Source organism: Cynocephalus volans, chromosome 3, assembly GCF_027409185.1.
Source record: "Cynocephalus volans isolate mCynVol1 chromosome 3, mCynVol1.pri, whole genome shotgun sequence".
Lineage (NCBI taxonomy): Eukaryota > Metazoa > Chordata > Mammalia > Dermoptera > Cynocephalidae > Cynocephalus > Cynocephalus volans.
Window position 1 is genome coordinate 21,996,883 of NC_084462.1, and position 20,399 is coordinate 22,017,281.

The 20,399-nt window shown below is 51.0% G+C and overlaps 2 protein-coding genes across 3 annotated transcripts in view; one reads left to right on the forward strand and one right to left on the reverse strand.

The window, feature by feature from the left end:
• The first annotated feature begins 638 nt into the window (after positions 1 to 638).
• Positions 639 to 11,089, forward strand: BRI3 (brain protein I3). 2 transcript variants are annotated; one of them, XM_063090793.1, is made up of 3 exons: positions 639 to 843; positions 1,963 to 2,065; positions 10,677 to 11,089. In XM_063090793.1, the coding sequence occupies exons 1-3, from the start codon at positions 657 to 659 to the stop codon at positions 10,807 to 10,809; spliced, it is 423 nt and encodes a 140-aa protein (XP_062946863.1). In that variant the 5' UTR covers positions 639 to 656; the 3' UTR covers positions 10,810 to 11,089. The 2 variants fall into 2 exon arrangements, with proteins under 2 accessions (XP_062946863.1, XP_062946865.1); XM_063090795.1 differs by lacking the exon at positions 639 to 843 and adding an exon at positions 1,254 to 1,504.
• A 1,624-nt stretch (positions 11,090 to 12,713) lies between these two features.
• Positions 12,714 to 20,399, reverse strand: part of BAIAP2L1 (BAR/IMD domain containing adaptor protein 2 like 1) — an 85,884-nt gene continuing 78,198 nt past the window's right edge. Inside the window, exons 13-14 of the mRNA XM_063091179.1 lie at positions 13,588 to 13,625; positions 12,714 to 13,059 (exon numbers count right to left, since the gene is read on the reverse strand). Coding sequence (XP_062947249.1) covers positions 12,984 to 13,059; positions 13,588 to 13,625 — 114 coding nt within the window. The 3' untranslated portion in view covers positions 12,714 to 12,983. The remainder of the gene's footprint in view (positions 13,060 to 13,587; positions 13,626 to 20,399) is intronic.

Consider the following 20,399-nt stretch of genomic DNA (forward strand, 5'->3'; position numbering starts at 1 on the left):
TCCCCCTAATGCTATCCAATCCTGTACCTGGCCCACCCCTCAGTTCCTCACCACAGGATTGTGGGAATGATGACCAATACAGGCGATACAAGAGAGATGGGAATGGGCTTTAAAGAGCTCTACTTGTGACAAAGAAATATGATGGTGTCTTATTAAAAATTAAAAATAAGGCGGGGCCTGAGAGTAGCTGTAGTTGTCCCAGAGCTGGAGCAAAATGCAGGTCACATAAAAGGGATGGAAAACAGTAACTGCTACAGAAGCCCCTCAAGGTGCAGAGACGCAACAAACAGAAGGGATCCTAAGTTTTCTAATTCTTGTTAAAGTTTTATTTACTAACCAATTAAGCATTTGGTATGGACGTGGTTCAGTAAGGGGTCCTGACAGTGGTCTTCGAGACCACTCAACACCCAAATTCAGATGCAGGCTCAGTCCCGCACCAGCCTTGGCCAAGCCACGCCTTTTTTCTGAGCCTCAGACCCTGGGTGTAACCCGGGGGTAATAAGTACCTCGCAGGGCTGCTGTGAAGATTAGAGAAATTTAGGACACACAGCAGGTATGTGCCCAATATTTAGGGTTTCTCAAAACGGGAGAGTTATTTGCATTCAGTGTCCACGACCCCTTTAAATTACCTAACTCGTCAAAAAAGAAAACGGCGAATGTGCGCAGGAGCGGAGCACCAACCAGGCCGCGGCTGGGAGGCACGCCCCGGCTTCTCCTGCAGGAGTTCGCCCTTTGCGCTGACCGGAGTCTCGTCCCTCAGCCGAGCTGCGGGGATAAGCAGAGGGCGAGGCCTGGGGACGCACCTCGCCCCGACACCGCCCAGGTCGCTCGCCTCCCCCATGGGTGGGTGGGCCCGGTGGGCTCGGACCTTGGGACTCCAACCGGCCAGGAGTCTCCGCCTTCCGAGAAGCAAAGACCAGTCCCGGCTCTGCGGGTCTGCGGGGGGAGGACGCGGGCCATAAAGGTCACGACCCTATGGGTCTTCTCCCGGCCGTTGTGGGGGTGGGGCATCCTCGCGCTGGGCGCTCTTAAGTCCAAGAGGCGCAAGCGGTCACTGTCCGACAGCAGCAGGCGGGGCGGCCGTGGAAGGGCGCGGCCCCTTTAAGACGCCCCGCGACCCCGTCCCGCGCCCCGCCCTTAGCGGCGAGCCACCCACGTGACCCGGGTCTTGTGACTAGCCGCGGAAGGGGGCGGGGGGAAGCCCGCGGAGCGCGCGCGCCCGCCCGCCCCGCCCCACCCGCGTCTGCCTCAGAGGGGCCCGAGCCGCCCGCTCCGCCGCCGCCGCCGTCCCCGCCGCCGCGTCCCCGCCGGGGCCGACCGAGCTGAGCCGGGCCGGAGCGGGCGGGCGCGGGCCGGGCCGCCATGGACCACAAACCCTTACTGCAGGAGCGGCCTCCCGCCTACAACCTGGAGGCCGGCCAGGGCGACTACCCGTGCGGCCCGCACGGCTACGGCGCCATCCCCACCGCGCCCCCGCCGCCGCCCTACCCCTACCTCGTCACAGGTGGGCCCAGCCGGGGGCGCGCGGCGGGCCCCGAGACAACTTTCCCCGGGGACCGCGCGGTCGGTGCCGAGGGGCAGACCCGGGTCGGGGCCCCGGGGCCGTGGGGCGGGGAGGCCGGCCTGGGCCCGCGTGGGAGCTCCCCGGACCGGAGCTGCGACCCTGCTGTCGGCCCTATCCGGCCTCGGGATCGGCGCTGCCGAGGGCCTTGGGTCCTCCTGGGGGTCTGGTGTTTCGGGCCAGCCCTTCCCGGGGAGGGCCGTAGCCCTGTTCCGAGTGAACTTTGTGTTAAGGAGTTGCTGTTTGCAAACCAGCCCCTGATAAAGCCCGTAGTAGGCGCTTAGCGCATTCTCGATGGTGGCGAGGACGAGGGTTATTTGGGGGCTAGGGGAAGGGCAGGAGAAGTCGTCCTCCAATTCGTCTTCCTCCTGGCTCCTGCTGAGGCGTCTTTCCGCCCGCAGGGATCCCCACCCACCACCCCAGGGTCTACAGCATCCACAGTCGAACTGTCACCCGGTACCCTGCCAACTCCATCGTCGTCGTGGGAGGCTGCCCGGTGTGCAGGTAAGTCTGCGGTCGGACTGGCCCCTGGAAGCTGCTGAGAACACACACATCCAGCACTTTACAAAGGCAGCATGGGTTGGGGGTGTGGGTCCGCCTTGACTTGGAGCTTGAGGTGGTCCTTCACGGGAGGGGCAGACAAGCTGCCGGTGTTCAGTGTGGGAGAGTGTGGATTCACTCACCTTAGGCTCTGATGATATTTTGTGGGATAAAGTTCCTTTTTCTGGAGAGTTGAGTACATTTGGGGCCTTATGACCCAAGTGAGTGGGTTGCAGAAATGGGATCAATTGGACTGATAGTCGTTTGTCCCTTTTTCTGGAACCTGCCAGGAATCAAGTTTCTTTTTTCCCCTCCCGTTTCCACAAGTTTACTCTGCAGTGATTCTTTAAGGTTATCAACAGAAGGTTTTGTTGGAAAGGGGCATTTCGAAGTGGAGAGACCTAAGGTGGCCAGTGTGTTTGAGGAGCTGGGTCCAGGAAGCCAGGGGAGCAATTGCTGAAAAGGCTGCTGTCTCCAAGCAGAGCTTAAATACTCCTGGCCATCAGCTGGACCCGTGGCAACCCGTGGTTCTTTGTTTGGACTGGGAGTGTTTTTTTCATGTTCTCATATTGGAGCCTATAGATACTTTCTGACAATTGTTTTTATAGGCCCTAGGTGCAGCGAGATGCTTGTTTTGTGTAGGTCTTAAGGATTCAAATCCAGATAAAACGGTTCTTGCCCTTGGCAGATGGGGTGCTCAGATGGTTTAGAAAGTCAGGGCAGAGTTGGCAGGGGCAGGGTTTGCAGCCTATGTCCTGGAGGAGGAAGTTGAAGTCTCTGAGATGGAATTAAGAAACCCCAGTTTGGACTTAGACTTCATTTCAAAAGTGTATCTGTAAGGCTCAGAGTAGAGTCATAGGGAAGTTAATGATTTCAGGACCAGAGGGGGCAACTGCCCAGGAAACATGAGGGTCCAGGAAGAGGGAGAGTGTTGTAGAGGTCGGGGCAAGAGGCTGGAACCCTGGACCTGACCTTGTGCCTAGAAAGGGGGCTGTGGAGAGCCCCTGGAGACCAGGCACCCGCCTGGGGACCCCGTTACAAACCCAGACTGGGGTGTGTGTTCTGCCCGAGCTGGTGGTCAGATGAAGCACTGGCCTTTGGAGAATGTGAGGGGGAGGGAGGGAAGGCAGGGTAGGACACTGGCTGCCTCCTGAACTCAGATCTCTCCAGGAGCTGCACCTATGGTGTCAGGGCTGTTTGGGTTGAAGGCACATGGAGTGGACTTGGAGAAGAGGGGCATGGACAGGGAGATGTCACATGCCTGTGAATGGGGAAAAAGGGTCAAGACTTGGTCCCTTTGGTAGAGAGCCATTGGGAATCCTTCTGGAAAGTTACATGAGGAGGTGATAACTGTTTGTTTGGCTATGATTCTAATTCTGGGGGCTCAGAGCCCTTCTGTCCCCACTTGGCCCAGCTGGAGGATTACAAGGGCCCATTTGGGTGGGGTAGGGGGGTAGGGGGTGGAGACTTTGAATGATCTCCCTAGTTTAAGGAGGGGTGTCAGGCTGGCTGACTAGAGGGAGGATCAGAAGGTGCCTGGAACAGAGGAGTCTGGCTGAGATTTCAGGGTCTATCTGTGCCCCCACTCCATCCTGTGCCCAGCCTGCCGGAGAAGCTGGGTTCAGATCCTGGCCCTGCCAGGTACAGCTGGGAAATGGGGCGTCTGCTAAGCCCCTGAACTGGGAAGAGGGGAAGAAGGGGAGACCAGCAGCAGGGCAGTGGTCATAGAGGCCAAGGAGCTTCCAGGCTGTGGGCCTGGGTGGGCCCGCTGCTGTCACTTCTGTTGTAGTGGGAAGCGCTTTCCCTGACACTTCCCTTTCTAGGATGGGAAATGTAGTGCTCACCTGTCATGCAGATCTCTCTGCTCTTCAGGGGAGGGTTTTAGGTACAGGGCTGCTGGGAGGCTGAGGGGGGGTGGGCCATGTTCATTTGGGAACTGGCTTCTTCCCTTTTACATTCATATTACAGCAGGCAGTGAGGAATGCTGGGTCCTCTGAGGACAAGTTTGGTGGGGGGGGGGGGGGCTTCGATCCTTTAAGTTGGGACCAGAGCACTCTTTTGATCCAACTAGGACCCCTCCTCCCTGGGCTGGGAGGGACAGATGTCGGCCAGTAGGGCCCTCCTAGTCCTGGGGTCCTGCACATGCCCGGGTCCCTGCCCCCTGCGCCCTCTGCTGCTGGAGTGTGGGCCAGGTTCCCAGGCAGCGGCTGGCGGTGGCCAGGGGAATGGGCAGCAGGAGGAGGGGAGCTCTGCTGCTGGTTGGGAGAGGGTGTGTGGCCTCCAGGGCCACCCCTGTCTAGGGAGAGGGAATGGAATGTTTCCCTGAAAACAGTCGAGTCTGGCTACGGTCTGGTGTCTCAGGGCTGGGAGACAGGACACTTCTCGTGTGACCACACTTCTTCCCTTTCCAGACCTAGCCTGCCAGGCTCTGTTCCCTCCCTCCCTGGTGGCTTGGCAGGAGTTTGCCCGAGTCACACGTCTGTGATTCCCTCTGAGTGAGGCTTGGCATAGGAGGCCTCTGTCGCTTGTCAGTTTGCCATCCCGTCTGAGCCTTCCATTAAGCAGCCTGACGCCATCTTCCCCTTTTAGCCGTTGACAAGAAAGCATTTCTTTCAACCTCAGCAGATGAGTGAATCTCATGCTCTGCTTCTTCCCACCCCCCTCACTTTGCCCCTGGCCTACCCTAGGCCGTTTGGACTAAGCACGCCTTGGCCAGTGGGGCGTCTATGCAGGTCTGGCCTCTCTGAAGTTGGATTCTCCCCTGCCCAGTGAGGCCAGTGACCCTTCCCTGGGGTGTGGGCTGCCTCTAGATGCAGGATGAGGTGGTAGCACTGTGGATCTCTGCAGCCCGGCCTGTATCCAGTGAGCACAGACAGTACAGTGAGTGCTGGAGAGGAGCCTGCGCCCTACAGGGAGGGCTGCTGAGAGGGCGCCCTGGGCAGCACAGGGCAGAGGTGGCAATGAGCAGAAAGCAGCAACCAGCCTGGCCTGCCCCAGGCTCTCCTCAAACACTGGGTGGTCATCACGAGTTCAGGTTTGGGGATGATCAGAGAGGTAGGAGGAAATCCAGGAAAGAATGGGGTCTTTCTTGGCAGCCAAGAAGTTAAAGGAACAGCTGTCAAGGTCAGATGCTGCCCAGAGGTTCAGAATGGAGCACAGGTGGTCAGTGTGGGAGAGCCATTGGAGGACAGAGGCAAGTTGCTGAGGGCTGTGGAGGGCAGGGGTTACAAAGTAGAATTTGTGGAGGGGTCGTGAGAGGAGGGAACCTGTGACAGAGCCTTGGGCTTCTGGATGGTGGCAGGTGTGGAGAGGCTGCTCCCTCCCGCCAGCTATGACTGGAAGCCAGAACTGCATCCTTGGTTTGGGGAAGTGGGTGAGGGCAGTTGGCTGCACGTGGGCTGGCTAGGATGGGCCCTGCCCATGGCCCCATGGGCTCTCCCTGTCCTAAGACAGTCCTGGACCAAGGTGGGGGGAGCAGTGGACAGACTAGCCGGGACTCGTGCCCAGGGCCATGTGCCAGGCAGGTTGTGCAGACTGCGGGGCCGGGGCTGATCCTGGGTGATCTGTGCTGCGCCTCCAGCAGGCCTGTGTTCCCTCGCTCATCCAGGAACCCCTCCCAGGGCCCACCTCCAGGATCAAGTGGCCACTTCCACTGTAAGGCTAGAGTCAGGGTTTAAAGAAGCATTTTCAGAATTAGTCAGTTCCCTGACTAATTCTGAAATTCCAGAATCCTTCCCTGACCACTCCCCCCACCAGCCTATCGCACCAGGAGTGGAGGAGGGCCCTTCTAGCCACAGTTAGAAGGACGGACAAACTGGGTTTGGATTCTGAGCCAGTTGATAGAGTTGAAACTTGTCCTGACTGATTTGGGCTTTTGTTAGGTTTGCTGGGGACAGGCAGGTAGGAGGGCAGCAGCTGTCTTCCTGGGGCAGAAGGCTTCCCCTAGCCTGCGCTGCTTGGTCCAGTGGGTGCTGGGGCCACTCTGCAGCTTGTGGAGTTTTGCTGAATCAAGGTTGGCCTAGAGGTTAGATTGTGTTTCTCAATTCAGAAGATTTTGGGTTTTAAAAAACTAAATTATGCCAACCCTACTTTTGAGGTCTGGGACAGTACTGTGGTTAAAACGTTAATATTTTTGCAGCACGATGTGAATATTCACATTAAGTAGGATAAATTAAGACTATAAATAGCCACCCATCAGTTCAGGTCACATGTTGTTACCAAGTGAGTTTGCTACAAACTTACCAAAAGTTCTGCTTTCGGAGCTTCTTGGCATTTGGAATTGTGGGTATGGGGTGTGGAATCTTGGGGCGTAGGGTGTGTCGCCCTCGATTGAGCTGTGCTCAGAGCCTGAAGCTTTCTGAATGCAAAGGTGATGGCAGATCTCTTCTCCATCTCTCTGGCCTTTTGAAGCCGTTCTCAGTATGTGGGTTCAAGTCATCGTTCCCAGGGGATGACGATTCTTGGGCGGGTCTGGGGTCACAGATTCTTGTTGGCAGATGTCTGAGCCTTGTGGGTGATTGGATTCCTTCCAGTGCACGGGTGTTACTAAAGGGAAACGTCCCTGCTCTTCCCAGAGACCTGGTGACCTTGGTCCTGTAAGAGTGGGATGAAGGTCAGTGGGGGTGGGGTGAGGGAGGCTGCCTATGGAGGGGTGTGGGGGTCTTGTAGGTATCAGATCTGGTACTCATGACTAAGGGGTCAGCAGAGGGTGGCATGAGCTGTGCAGCTCTGCTCTGGCTGGAGGACGTGATGGATTTGGACAGAAAACACGGTGGGTTTGTAGGTTTGAAGGGTGTGAGTTTCCCAGTGCCTGGGAGGCCGAGGGGTCAGGTCAGCCAGTTTTGCCCATTGCTTTGCTTCACTTCATAAGTTCTCATGAGAAAGCGATGTGTCGGGCCACGATGCTGGGCCTCAGGAGGCTGGGCTGGCCGCTGCCAGGCACCTTAGTGCCCAGGTAGTGCCCATGTCCTGGCCTCGTGTCAGGGAGAGCCCAGAGGAGAGTGACCAGACTTCCTGGGCTTCCTCCAGCTTTGACAGTGTAGACAGGATTTGGGATCTGGATAGAAAATTAGGGAGGAGGCAGGTGGGGGCTGCCGCCCTTTGAACTTTACCCTAGAGAACAGCAGCAACCTGTAGATGGGACAGCTCATGTGGACAGGTGCACCAGGCAACACCAGGAAGCCCCCACCCCAGCCTCATCACACACACATGTCCCTACTGTGGGGAGACTTTGCGCCAACAGGGCTTCTCCAGCCAGGGGTGCTTTGTGCCCACCTGCACCTCAGTGCACCTCCACGGCACTGAGGACAACAGGCCAGGGCCTCATCTGGCCCCAGCCTCCTCCTGGGCCCCTCTGGGAGACTGGGCTCTACTCCTAATAGCTTGACCCTTAAGTGAGCAGCCGGGTAGGTGCTCAGCCAGATAGTCAGTGTCCTCGGGCCTGGTTGATGCCCGGAGGCTCCTGGTTTCATCACTGGCTAACGGAGATGCGGGGTGAGGCACCCTGGGGACTCCTTTAGAGAGCAGGAGAGTGTTTTGGAAGGTTTTCTCAGCTGGTTCACTTCTGCCCTCTGCTTTTTCATGGGACATTTTCTAACCGGAACATGCAAACCAGTGTGTTTCTTGGGATTGCAACTGTAGGTAGAAAATTTGTGCAGAGGGCCGGCCCGTGGCTCACTTGGGAGAGTGTGTTGCTTATAACACCAAGGCCATGGGTTTGGATCCCTATATAGGGATGGCCGGTTGGCTTACTTGGGAGAGCATGGTGCTGACAACACCAAGTCAAGGGTTAAGATCCCCTTACAGGTCTTTAAAAAAAAAAAAATTTGTGCAGATGCCAGGAACAAACAGGAAAATGAAGCACATAAGCTCCCTTGTGTGCTCTAAGGCCCTCTGGCCTCCCTCCAGCTACCCTGGAAGTTCTCAGCCCAGGGCAGCCTGTCATATGTCCTATGTGCAGGGACACAGCTGGTGGCTTAGGGCCTTCCCACTGTAGCTTTGTGGCCTCAGGTACTTTTTCAGCTGGGTCTTCTGCCAGCTGGACCCTTGGTTGGAAGCTGGGGCAGCAGGTGCTTTTTGCTCAGGCCAGCTGGTGGGGGTGTCCTGCGCAGTTTGGACTTGCAGGAGAGCCATGGGAGGGGCTGAGCAGTAGTGTGGTGGCTTGATGACCTGTAGTGCTTAGAAATGAGACACTTTTGTAAAAATCCATATAAGAAATGGTAAGTAACTCTGTGGATACAAACTTGGGCCTCTTAATGAGCTTCACCTTAGAGCAGGGCTTCCCTGTGCCCATCAGCAGAAAGGGCAGTGTCACATGAGTTTGGGAAACATTGGGTGAAATGGTTCACTAGGTGTCTACACTACAGGACTTCTCTGAGCCTCAGTGAACTACATACATTGGGATTGTCCAAGAGGGGGAAGAGAAAACATTTTCCCCAAACTGTTTGGCCAGAGAATCCCCTTTTCTTTTCTGTGGAGCTTATCAGGGAGATTAGTGTTTCAGGACTAGGGCCTTTGGGAAATGCTGCTACAAGTTACTGTTGTCTTAAATTTGTTTTAGGCAACTCCCTCTGAGTGGGTTGGAGGGAGGTAGGTAGGTGGACATTGAGTTTGACTTTTTTTCTTAAGCAATTGAAAACCAGACTTTTCGAATATCCTGGTTTATTTTTTCATGATTCCCAGAGAAGCAGGAAGCAGGAACTGGTCCCATTTCTGGGAAGAAGCTGGCCTGTGGCCCCCTGCAGGGCTCATGGGCTCCTGCTGGAGTGGGCTCCCTCACCTGCAGCTCCAGCCTTGCTCAGTGAGGCTTTGGCAGGAGCAGCCCTCAAGTGAGAAAGGGCCTTCAGCAGCTGCTGCTTTGGCATTTTGAGTTTTGGTGAGGTCTTGTGTTTGGGCTCTTCATTTGTATCCTTGCTCGATGTTTGATAAGCTGCGACCTTCCTCTCTACATAAGGGGGCGTAGGAGCAGCAGTTGCTTCCAGGCTCTTGTGGGCATAAAAGATGGGTAGCAGTATTCAAGACGCTGGGGGTGGGGCAGTGGACAATAGAGACGTAAGTGGCATTAGAAACATCCAGGATGCTGGGTTGGGGGTATGGGAGTGGGGTACTCTGCATGGCCATAGTGACATTTTCTCCCCTTAGCAGTGCAAAGGTCAGCAGGTCAGCTCACAGAAAGCTTCCCTATTGAAAGCAGGTGGGGATCAGCTCAGATCCTTGCCCGTAGGTTGCCACCTGTGTGATCTTCATTCAGCCTCCTCACTGAGCCCTTCCTCCTCTGGGGCCAGCTCAGTATCACCTCCTGGAGAGATCCTCTCTGCCCCCCCCCATTTGTTCTTTCTTGGCCCCCTCTTTGTTCCCTTCTCAGTACTCAGCAGGTTTCTTCTGGTGAAGCTCCACCAGGACAGGGGCCTGATCACCCCACCCTTGCCCTCAGTACTGGACTGGGGCTGGCCACCTCAGGAGCTCTTTTGAATCTTTCTGGGAGGAGTGAAGCTTTTCTCCTTCGGGCTGAACTGACTAGTTTGGTTCCTCTTATAATTTCGCCTGTCTCCAAAACTTTCTAGAAGTAGTTTAAGGAGCAGAGCTGAGCACAGCACTCCTGCTTCCTACCTTTGGGACCTCTGAAAAGGACCCTTGAAATTTGAGTGAAGGGCTGGCCAGTTAGCTCAGTTGGTTAGAGTATGGTGCTGATGACACCAACATCCAGGCTTCCCTCCCTGTACCTGCCAACCGCCACTACCCCGCCCCCCCACCCCGCCAAAAGAAATCTGAGTGATGACTTCAAGTCACTGGCCCTGTGCTCCTTGGCACATGATGTGGGTGAGGCCCCCAGGTTTGTTAGTGTTCTGTATTACGCACATTGAAGGTGAACTGGAGTTGTTTTGAAAAGGAAGCTTTGAGATGAAATTTCTCAAGTGGCACTCTAGACATTACGTGAACATGGCTGATTTCAGTCTTTCACTAGCTGTACCCCCCATAACAATAAAAAACAAACAAAACCAGCTCCTACTTTATCACTTTTTTGGGCATTTTTCTCAAGTGGATGGAAAAAAATGTTTTCAACACTGAGAAAATATCCTAAAATGACAGGTTTTTTGGGGGGGGGGGGATCTTGTTTTCAGAGATGCAAGAATTTTTATAGACAGTAGCACTTACTGCTTGTTGCTCCTTCCATTTGTGAAAGTGTGTGGCAGCTCATGGTGACTGAATGTTCTTTCCTTGATAGATTTCAAGTGGTGTAGTACCTTTCAACTAAGTTCTTTGAATTTTATATGTAACGACTAAAAAGCAGCCGCTTGCCATCCTACTTCATAAATTGGCACATGCAGCCCATTTTAGTGGCCCTTTAGGCCAGTGGGGTTGGTTGCTGAGGGAGGGGTGAAGGCTGTCTTTTTCAGGCAGATTCCCACTGTAAGTCACCAGCTGTCCCTGTGTCAATCATAAGCCATGGGTCTGTGTGCAAGGGTGGGCATGGAAAGGATTTCTCAGGGGGAGGGGGTCAGGGGTCTGGTGGGACATCAGGCCAGGCCTCTGGCTCTGTTGATTGTCCTAATCCTCCTGCCCTCTCTCTCTGCAGAGTTGGGGTTTTGGAGGACTGCTTCACCTTCCTGGGCATCTTCTTGGCCATCATCTTGTTTCCCTTTGGATTCATCTGCTGTTTTGCCTTAAGGAAGCGAAGATGCCCCAACTGTGGAGCAACCTTTACTTAAAGGGAACAACACACCTGGCTTTCCTACATTCAGCTGTCTTTTTCTAATGTAAATGTTGTGTACAATAGTTTTATTTGATTAAGCTTCAGGACTGTTTTGTAAAGTGCAGTGGGATAGATTTGGCATGTGCGAGCTGAGGTTTCACAGAGCGTGGCAAGGCAGCAGCGCTGCTCCCCAGGTTAATGACAACTCAATAAAACACTGCTTTTATTCTTTGCAGTCTCCAATTTGAGAAAGGTGAGAAATACTGTTTTAAATAAATGAGATTCATACCATTGTTTACCTGGTTCTGCTTATTCAGTGTTTATGCACTGCCACTTAAATCAAGCTTTGTTATGGAAATTTCAGACATACAAAATAGAGAATAATGTACCCATTGCCCAGCTTCACAACATGCTCCAATCTGTGACCAATTATAATCATCTTCTCTTCTCCAATAGGCATTTATAGCTCATGGAAATGTGCTTGGTTTCAAATTCTTTATTATTAAAACTAAACAATACCTTGAAATTTACAGAGCACGCACCTCAGTGCGAAGGCCATGTGAGGCCAGCCTCACCTCCTGGAGTGGCTGAGCGACCACTGGGGTTCCAGTCTGAGGGGGTGGGTGAGTCAAGGGGGCCTGCCAACTGCATCTCGTCATCCCAGGACTATTCCTACCTGGACCAAAACCAGGAAAATCTCACAGTGTAGCTCTAAAGCCCCTCCCTTCTTCTCTCTTAACACAATTCCAAAACCTCATTCCCTCCCCACTGCTGAGAAGAATGGGCTTCCATTGTCTCTACTCTGACTTTTCTGAAATGGTGAGAGGAGAAGTGGGCCATGTAACTGAATTGGACTGAGTTTTCTTTCCTGGCTGGGGCACCTTCTCTCAAGGCAGGTGGTCCTGGGGGGTGGAGGTGACAATCTTGCGCTGGCAGCTCTTCATGGGTCTTCTGGTTTCTTCTTACAGGAGAGACAGTGACACTGCTCAACCTAGCTAGAAGGAGCCTGAAGTGTACACACGCACGCACGCACACACACACACACACACACACGGGTTTATCTGCATTTGATCATGACCAATTTCAAGCTTATAGGAGAGTAATACATTTGTGGTGAAACTGAAGGTGCTATGATAGGCAGCAGCGTGCTGTCCACCCGCCCCCTCCCCATGAGTGGCCTCGGTGTGAATTTTAATCATGACTGTTTACTCCAAAATAGGTCCAAATCCCTAGCTGCCAGAGACAAACTCTAGCCACTGGCTTATGCCAGGCTGAGAAACAGACCCTCCCTCCAACGAGCAGAGGTCACCCTGGCTTTATAAGCACTGATTGTGAGTCAGGACCTGATTCAAACATGGGGAAACTGGGACCCCAAGAGGTTTCCAAGTGAATGAGTAATGGATGTAGCTTTGGTCAGTTAGCCTCATGAGAACACCTCAGGACTTCTACACATGGAACTCTCAGATGCGCAGGTCTCCAAGGCCCTGTGCAGCACGAGTAGCTCTTGGAGTTTAATTTCATAAATGTTACACAGGGCTGTGATAAGGGTAGGCAAAGAGTCTCAGCACCCTACAGCTACATCTAAATCGGAGGATGGTAGCGATTTCTCCATCTCAGGCAGGTCTATCTACATTTGATTAAACAAAAGTTTTAAATCTTTAAGTTAAAAAATTATTATATTTTATATAGTTTTCATAATTTATATTGCTTAAAATTATGCTTTGCATGCTAAGATGCAACCTTACACAATACGTTCTTTAGATAAACATAATGCTTTATAAAATAAAACTGTGGCCTCATTGGCATTCAGGTGCAGAAAGCCAGTCATGAAAGCATAGACTATCCCTTATTCTGGCTGTTATTTAAAAAAAAAAAAGAAATTCATAGAACATTAAAAAATGATACAGGAAGGATCGGAACCAAATTTACTGTGCTTTGAACAGAATAGGAAGAAAATATTTTAAATGATTGGGTTGGTCACTAAACTATTATTCATTTATCTTAAAGACAAATGTGTAAACCCAACTATATTAAATTAGGAAAATGCATTGATTTGCTCAAATAGAATACATTGACAACCAGGCCCTCGTGAAGCTTTACAACAGTCACAGCACACACCAAACAATATACACCTATCTTTTTGCAAGTGAGAACTTAACAGAGGAATCAGAAGAATCCTTGGCCATCTTCTCATCGGATGATGGGTGCTGATCGGTCATTTGTCACTGTTGGTCGGAGTTTCACAGTAGCAAAGGGGTTTTCTCCACTGTGGGGGAGAAGAAAAAATCTCTGCAGAAATACCGCTCCAAGACAGGAATTTGATTTTAAAAGAGCTAATAACCACTGCTCTTGTTCTGTAAGATTATACTGCCTACCACTCTCCCACTGTGTACAAACTCAGTGCATTTTCTGAACATGAAAGTTTTACTCTGGGCAATTCCCTCCATGCCATGATAGAACAATCCAAAGTTTTAAATGTTTCTGACAGGAGAGCCCACACCTCTTCAGTCCTACAATGGGGAAGGAGGGTTATGTGGGACAGCCACTCTGGGAGGGAGGCTGGATCCAGGCAGATGCTGGGCTGTCCCTCCAGGCCCTGGTCCCGGGACAGTCTAAAGTGGGTGGTGATGAGAACAAGTGGCTGCAGTCTGCTCCATGGGCCCATGGCCTTTTGTAGGACTGGCCCCCTGGTCTGGGCACCGAAGGCCCTTCTGGGGGATGCTGCAGGCCACTTATCCAAAAGGGAAGGGCAGCACCACACTCCAAAGAGCTCCACATAGGGAGTTACACATACCTGAGGAAAGGTGGCTTTGCAGTCCCATTTGCATCACTCTGTGAGAGAGATAAAGAGGAAATTTATGGAAGTCTCATGAATTTGGAACAATTTTAATAAGACCCATAGGTAAAGACATCTAAAGGATAAGGGACTGTTTAAAGCTGTGCGTGTTTCAAAATACCTGTAGTCTTAATCCATTTGAGACTGTCTAGATATCTAAATTCACTTGAAAGAATAAGGGTGAGAACAGAAAATGTTCTAAAAGACAGTGGGGGCCCCTTACAAGTGTCAGAATGTGGAATAAAAAGCTACCTCAGAGTGGGGTACTGGTGCCTGCACAAGTCAGTCCATGGTGTCCATACCTCACGCCTGAACAAGCCCATCTCCTAAATGCGGAAACTCAGATTTTACAAAGTTAAACTTTGAGCCAACATAGCTGAGTTAAAGAAAACACTTGCATGGGCCGGCCCATCGCTCGGGAGAGTGCGGTGCTGTTAACACCAAGGCCACGGGTTCGGATCCTACATAGGGATGGCCGGTTCACTCACTGGCTGAGTGTGGTGTTTACAACACCAAGCCAAGGGTTAAGATCCCCTTACCGGTCATCTTATTTAAAAAAAAGAAAAGAAAAGAAAAGAAAAAAAAGGGCCGAGCCTGTGGCGCACTCAGGAGAGTGTGGCGCTGGGAGCGCAGCGACGCTCCCACCGCGGGTTCGGATCCTATATAGGAATGGCCGGTGCACTCACTGGCTGAGTACCGGTCACGAAAAAGACAAAAAAAAAAAAAAAAAAGAAAGAAAACACTTGCATGAAACAGAACATCTCAGAGAAAACAGATTCTGCGGCTCCTTGACCACCTTTCAAGTGCAAAGCTTTAGTGATTGCATCTTGCTTTTTGGGGGCCAAATCCTGAATGACTCAAAAAAACAGTAAGTAAAAATAAAACCTCATTGGTTTTGGGCGTTGTTGCCACATGCTAGAGCCAGGAATCTTCTAGGAAGTTCCAAAAAGTGAGGAAAATAGCAGATGGAACCAGACTCAAACGCAGTCTGTGTTCAGGAATAGCCTGAGCCCTACCTGGGCCGCCACCTCCCAGGGTCTCAAATGGGGAGCTGCCTCCTTCCAGTACAGCACCACCCAGTGCTGGCCAGGAGCCAGTGTGTGTGCACCTTCTTTCTCTCATTCCAAAAAGTTTGAGGGCTTTAAAAATCTTTCCTGCTGTTCTAAGAAATCATGGCCCTGAGCACATGCAGCTAGCTCAGATGGCCACCCAGGAGAGGGCAGTGTAATGCCATCTGACAGCCAGGGAGCCAGGCCAGACTGGATGTCTTCAGAAAGTGTCACAGGACTTCTGGTAGTCTTGGGCATAGGCAGACTTCTAAACGTTTACTTAGACAAGCTCTTTCACTTCCTGGTGCCAGCCGTGAGGATGAAGGCTGCACTGGAGGTGGAGGCCCAAGCCAGAACTCCTCTGTGCAGACTGTCATGGCAGAAAGGGGGCTGGGACACTGAGACTGTGACCTCAGACCTGCCTGCCACCCCCAGAGGCCATGGGCCAGCACCCAATTGAGTGTCTACTTTTCATCACTGAAGCAAAAAGCGCCTGCCCTGCTCAGCCCATCCTTATAGGGCTACAAAAGTGATTTCTTCCCACAGGGCATGCTGAGCTTCCTCAGCAGGCCTCAGAATAAGTCATTTCCGGTGTAACATGACATGATGATTAAGGGCCAATTTATGATTGATTTTTAAAATATACCAGGATGCCAGTTGATTTTGTGCTCAAAGTGCTGGCACGAATGTACCGCCTAGTGCAGAAAGCCAGAGTGACAGCCCCAATGCTGGGAAGGAGCCAAGTCTGCCCATGTGCAAAGGCCTCCCGGGGTCAAGCCTATCCTCCCCTCCACCATCCTGCTGCTTTGCCTTCGGGTAAAACACCTCTCTCCCTCCTGCAGCCCCAAGTTGAAGGAAAGTGCTCTGAGCACCCTGAACTGGAAACCAGAAACGCCCCACACTTGGGAGCACCCGCCACCCCAGCCATCCTCAAGCAAGCTCCTGGGAGCTTGGTCAGAGCCGGCAGGGCCCTGGCTGAACTTGAGTGAGTTCAGCCACATTTTAATGAGCACTTATGTGCTCAGCATGCTACGTTTGAGAGAAATAATAAGAGTGAATCCTTGAAAAGAACATGGCAAGAAGCAACACTGCTGCTGAGGAAGGAGGGCAAAAGATAACACTTAAGATGACGAACAGAAGCCATTCAGTGTCCTTGTGTCCTGTGCAAACCCTAGGACCCAGCGTCCCACTCCAAGTACAAACAAGCAGGGTGCACGCACAGGCACCACGACACTGCAAGGATGCTCCGGGCAACTCTAACCTGGACACCCAAACGCCTGTCAGCAGGAGAAGGATAAACAGCTTCTGTCCAGACAATAGACACCACACAGCCACGGGGGAGATGTCTCACACATGCTGCTCAGCTACTGGGGCCAGTTACCTCAGAGCCAGGACTTGGGAGTCCGGCCTTGGAGAAGGGACAGAAACTGGGGTGGGCCATGCAGGGGGCTGAGAATCTTCCGTTTCTTAATCTGCTACTGGTTATATGGAGTCACTTTATGAAAATTTGTTGCACGTTATTCTTTATGTTTACTTTAGAAAAAAGTATAGTACATTTTCAGATATTTCTTCTGTAACAACTGGATTTTTTCCAGTGCTCTGAAATCTCAACTCTCCTTCCAGACACAGGTCAGCAGGTGCCACCTTCCCCACGGCCCTCTACTTTCTAGACCTATGAATGCTATGACTTCGCACTTTGGTGCCTTTCGTGCCCTTATCCTCAAAGCATCTCACCAATACCTTCCAGCCTCCCTGCCCTACCTCACCCATATGCCTCCCACTGAGGCCACTGCTGTGACCAGTTGTGACTGATCACTGTCTCCACACCCACCCTCCTCCCTGCTCCTGGTCCTCGCAGTGGAAGCACCTCCGGGCCAGAGGCCACACTGCTCTCAGCACTTGTGGCCTGTCAGACACAGCTTGCTGCACATCCTTTTCCATGTCCCCTCCTGGCAGCCAGTGTAATGCTGCTCCGTGAGTGTACCCAATAAGATGAGATCATCAAAGCCACAACAACAGGTGCCTATAGGGGCCAGGCAGGTCACTGTGAGTGGAACGGGCTATCCGTAAGATGACAAGGGCAGTGACGGCCTTGGGACTGGAGAGCAAGACCACCAGCAAGCAGCTGACTGTGGCCAGGCAGGAAAGGAGGCAGGCTGGAGCACATCTTGTGACTCCACCCCAAAGAGAACCCCAAATCCAGAATGCCTTGCATGGACATTAGCTGACTGTCACCCTGTGTCCATTCCACTTCCCCCTCCCTACTGTACAGATTTTTGTTTGGGTGCCCGCTACATAGCCATGTGCCTTGAGGGGGACTCCCTGATCCCAGCTCACAGGGCAGTCCAGATCAGCTCAGACCACCCTGCATAGCTTCTTCCCTGGCCGCAGGCAGACAGACGAGCAAGGCACCTTGTGGCCCAGTCAGAGTGAGCCGGGGTCCTACCAAGAATGCTGAGTGGGGTCCTCACTGCAGAAGCCATGGCAGAGCCATGGGAGAGGCCTGATGCCTGCCCTGCTGGGATTTCTGCTGAGCAGAACATCCCCTCCTTTCTAAAGCCAGAAACTTGCAAGAGGCAGCTCTGTTGTCTGACACTTGTCTTCACCATCAACAGCTCATTCCAGTCCTCATCTAGGGCTGGACTTGTCTCCCAGTTCACTACCTCTGACCTAGTTCAACCCTTTATTCTCAAAATGGGGATGACAAAGCCCAAACAGGGAAAAGCAAACTGCTGAGTCACTCTTTTTTGAAACCAAGGCGCCTGCAGGGCCTGCAACTAGGGGCGCCTGCTGCTCTTAGAAGGGGCTCACAGTCACGGCAAACTTGTATTAATTGGTATTTTCCATTATCCTCTGGACCAGAAAACCAACACAACAATTTATTAGTAACACACACAGATGACAATGGCATGTGTCCTATCAGTAAAGAATATTCTGATGTAGACATTGATAAACTGCTAGTTGAGATTTTTGAACTGTATTTCTCAGTCTGCTGTGGGACCTTAGAAACCTGCTGTCTTTTTTCTGTGCTCTCCCCTTTTCTCCATTTCACAAAGCCCCACAGTCCGTTTACCTCCTGGGACATCAGAGCACTAGGTCGCTCCTCAGGAAGCACCACGAGAACGAGAAGGGCATGCACGAACATCTCTGGCAGCACCACTCCCACTGCAGGAGGCAGCTCCATTAGAACCCAGACAGCAGCTGTCAGAAATGCCTTTTTTTTGGTGGGGGCCGGTGTGGGGATCCAAACCCTGGACCTTGGTGTTATCAACACCATGCTCTAACCAAGTGAGCTAACCAGCCAGTCCCTCAGAAATGCTTTTAACGTGACGTGAGAAAATGCCGTGATCACACTGTGTGTGTAGGTGGTAGGTTAAAATATCTATCTATCTATCTATATTTATCTATGTCTATCTCAAAGGTAATATAATAAAATGCTAACAGTAGTTATTTTGGAAGTGAAATTATAATTAAAACTTACTTTTTAATAGTTTTCTGTGTTTTCCAAAATTTCTACCAAAATACGTGGGTTGTTTTTACAAGCAAAAACAATATTATTTTAAATAAGCGTGTAATGATCAGATATTTTAGTTTTTACAAAGGGACTCTGACCTTATTTGGACTTTGCTCTTTAACCAAAATGTGCAGCTGTGACTGCCAGGTCAATTTTAAAAGGAAACCTCATGTCAGTATATGTTTAATGCATCTAACAGATGGTAACATTTGAGGTGAAAATATATTAACACTTACATTTGTTTTCTTAAAGTTGCATTGGATTGACTGAAAAATGTTCATTCAAGAGTTCATCTTTAATCTGTCTCAAAAGTGGGATAATTTATCAATTTATTTTGTAGAATTTTAGACAAAATTTGCACCAGAAAGCCCTTTTTCCCCATATTTAATATAGTATTCAATCATAAAACATATAAATACTTCAAATGAAAGACAACTTATGCTGTAAAAAACCTGAACTAACTACCTCTCTTTAATGTATATAATCACACCTGATTATTTAATATTCAGAACTTCCAAAAGAACTGCATTTTTTTTCTAGTACTTAAATGTTTAACTTAATTTCAGATAAGAATGTTTTTCCTCATTTTAATGTTGGCATGTTAAAGATCTGGAGCTCACAATTACACAAATTATTGAAAAATGGCTCTTAAGTATATAAAAATAAGTAAACCAGACCTGCTCCCTGAGTTAAGACAGAATAGTGGTTTGTCCCATGTAGGTTACACTAATTAGTCACTAGCTCTGTCAATTTTACTTCTGTACTAACTTGTCACCCCTTCCTATCCCCACTGAATGGGAACAACTTCACAGCCTCAAGGCTGCATGAAGATCCTACCCGGGAAGATGGAACCAGGACTAAGTGCAGCCCAGATTTCCTGGCTTGGCAAGCTTCAGTCCTGGCTTGTCTATACCAGCGCTTCTCTGGCTGCTGCTCTGGACCCCAACCATTGAGCCATGCCCAGCCACCACAGCGTCCAGACCTTGTATTCTTGCCGAAGCTCATCCTGCAGAACTTGGCTCAGAGCTTCCTTCAGGAAGTCTCCTGATGGTTCCCAAGAGACCCAGCCCTTTCCGCTCTTCCTGTCACCCTCTTCACCCCATGCACTTGCTTCACGTCCTAATGCATCACTCACCGGACCCCACTCCTAGGCTGGTCTTGTTCCTATTTGTGTCATGAGGGCCTAGCACAGGTCTGGACCATAACAATGTGGTCAGTGCTGAAGGGAGGAATGCTAATGAGAAGGGTCCTCTGGATCCACAGAGATCCCTCCCACAGTGTACTTTCATGTGCCGTTTGCCTGTATTTACGAAAGAAGCCTGGTTGGTCGCAGTAGTCTGCTGCCATCAGTTATAAATGTGACCCTTGCTGTGCTATCAACTCCATACCTGTTTAAAATGCTAAACATGCCTTTTTATGGACAGTTTCAATCATCATTAAGAGTTAATCAACATTCATTATTCTAATACTTGCAAAACTGATGTCAACTGAGCCCACGAAGAGAGGGCATTTCCATTAGGTATTTGGGGCTTTTAAATGTCCTTGTATGAAACCAAAGATTAAAAGCTGCTAAAGTGAAAGACTGAAAAGTCTTCTAGTCTTCAAGACAGAAACAGGGGACTTGAGACAGTGCAGATGGTCTGCGGGTGTGGGGTGCGGAGGGGGCTATGGGGTATGCAGATCTGCCTCGAGGCAGCCAGAGGCCAAGCCCAACTGGGAGTTCCTCTTATGGAGGGGACAGCCTGAAGCCTGCAGGGCCTGAGCTGAGAGAATGAGCTGAGCCTCCCACACCTGGGGTCAGGGGCTTCCACATGAGCCAGCTGCGGCCCAGCTCTCTAAGTCAGGGCCCCCGGAGAAAGTTGTGTGTGTAAAGCTCTGCTGCTCAAGGAACTGGGAAGGAGTAAAAAGTGGGCACCATTTGCAGCTCTTGGCTCATGAGAAGGTCTCAGCCTTCTCAACTCAGCCTCCTGACAGTGACAGTCTGTTATGATTCAGCCAGTGAAGAGGTTTACAAATAAAGCTAGGTCCCATTTAAACTACAAGATGCTGAATAAGAAATGATTTATCATTATTGATTATGTCAATATTTTTTAATCTATCCAATTCTGTGTAGTAAGAACTACTGTATCAACGATTTCATCAGGCTTTCTCCACATGGTAAAAATACTGAAAATAAAAACATGTTTTAATTTTCTAAAATTGGTGAC

What these genes read in the sequence shown, in the direction of transcription:
- BRI3 (XM_063090793.1), top strand. Translation starts at nt 657, where the DNA reads ATGTGCGCAGGAGCGGAGCACCAACCAGGCCGCGGCTGGGAGGCACGC. An exon ending in GTCGCTCGCCTCCCCCATGG is followed by an intron (nt 844 to 1,962) that starts GTGGGTGGGCCC and finishes TTCCGCCCGCAG; the next exon opens with GGATCCCCACCCACCACCCC. An exon ending in GGAGGCTGCCCGGTGTGCAG is followed by an intron (nt 2,066 to 10,676) that starts GTAAGTCTGCGG and finishes CTCTCTCTGCAG; the next exon opens with AGTTGGGGTTTTGGAGGACT.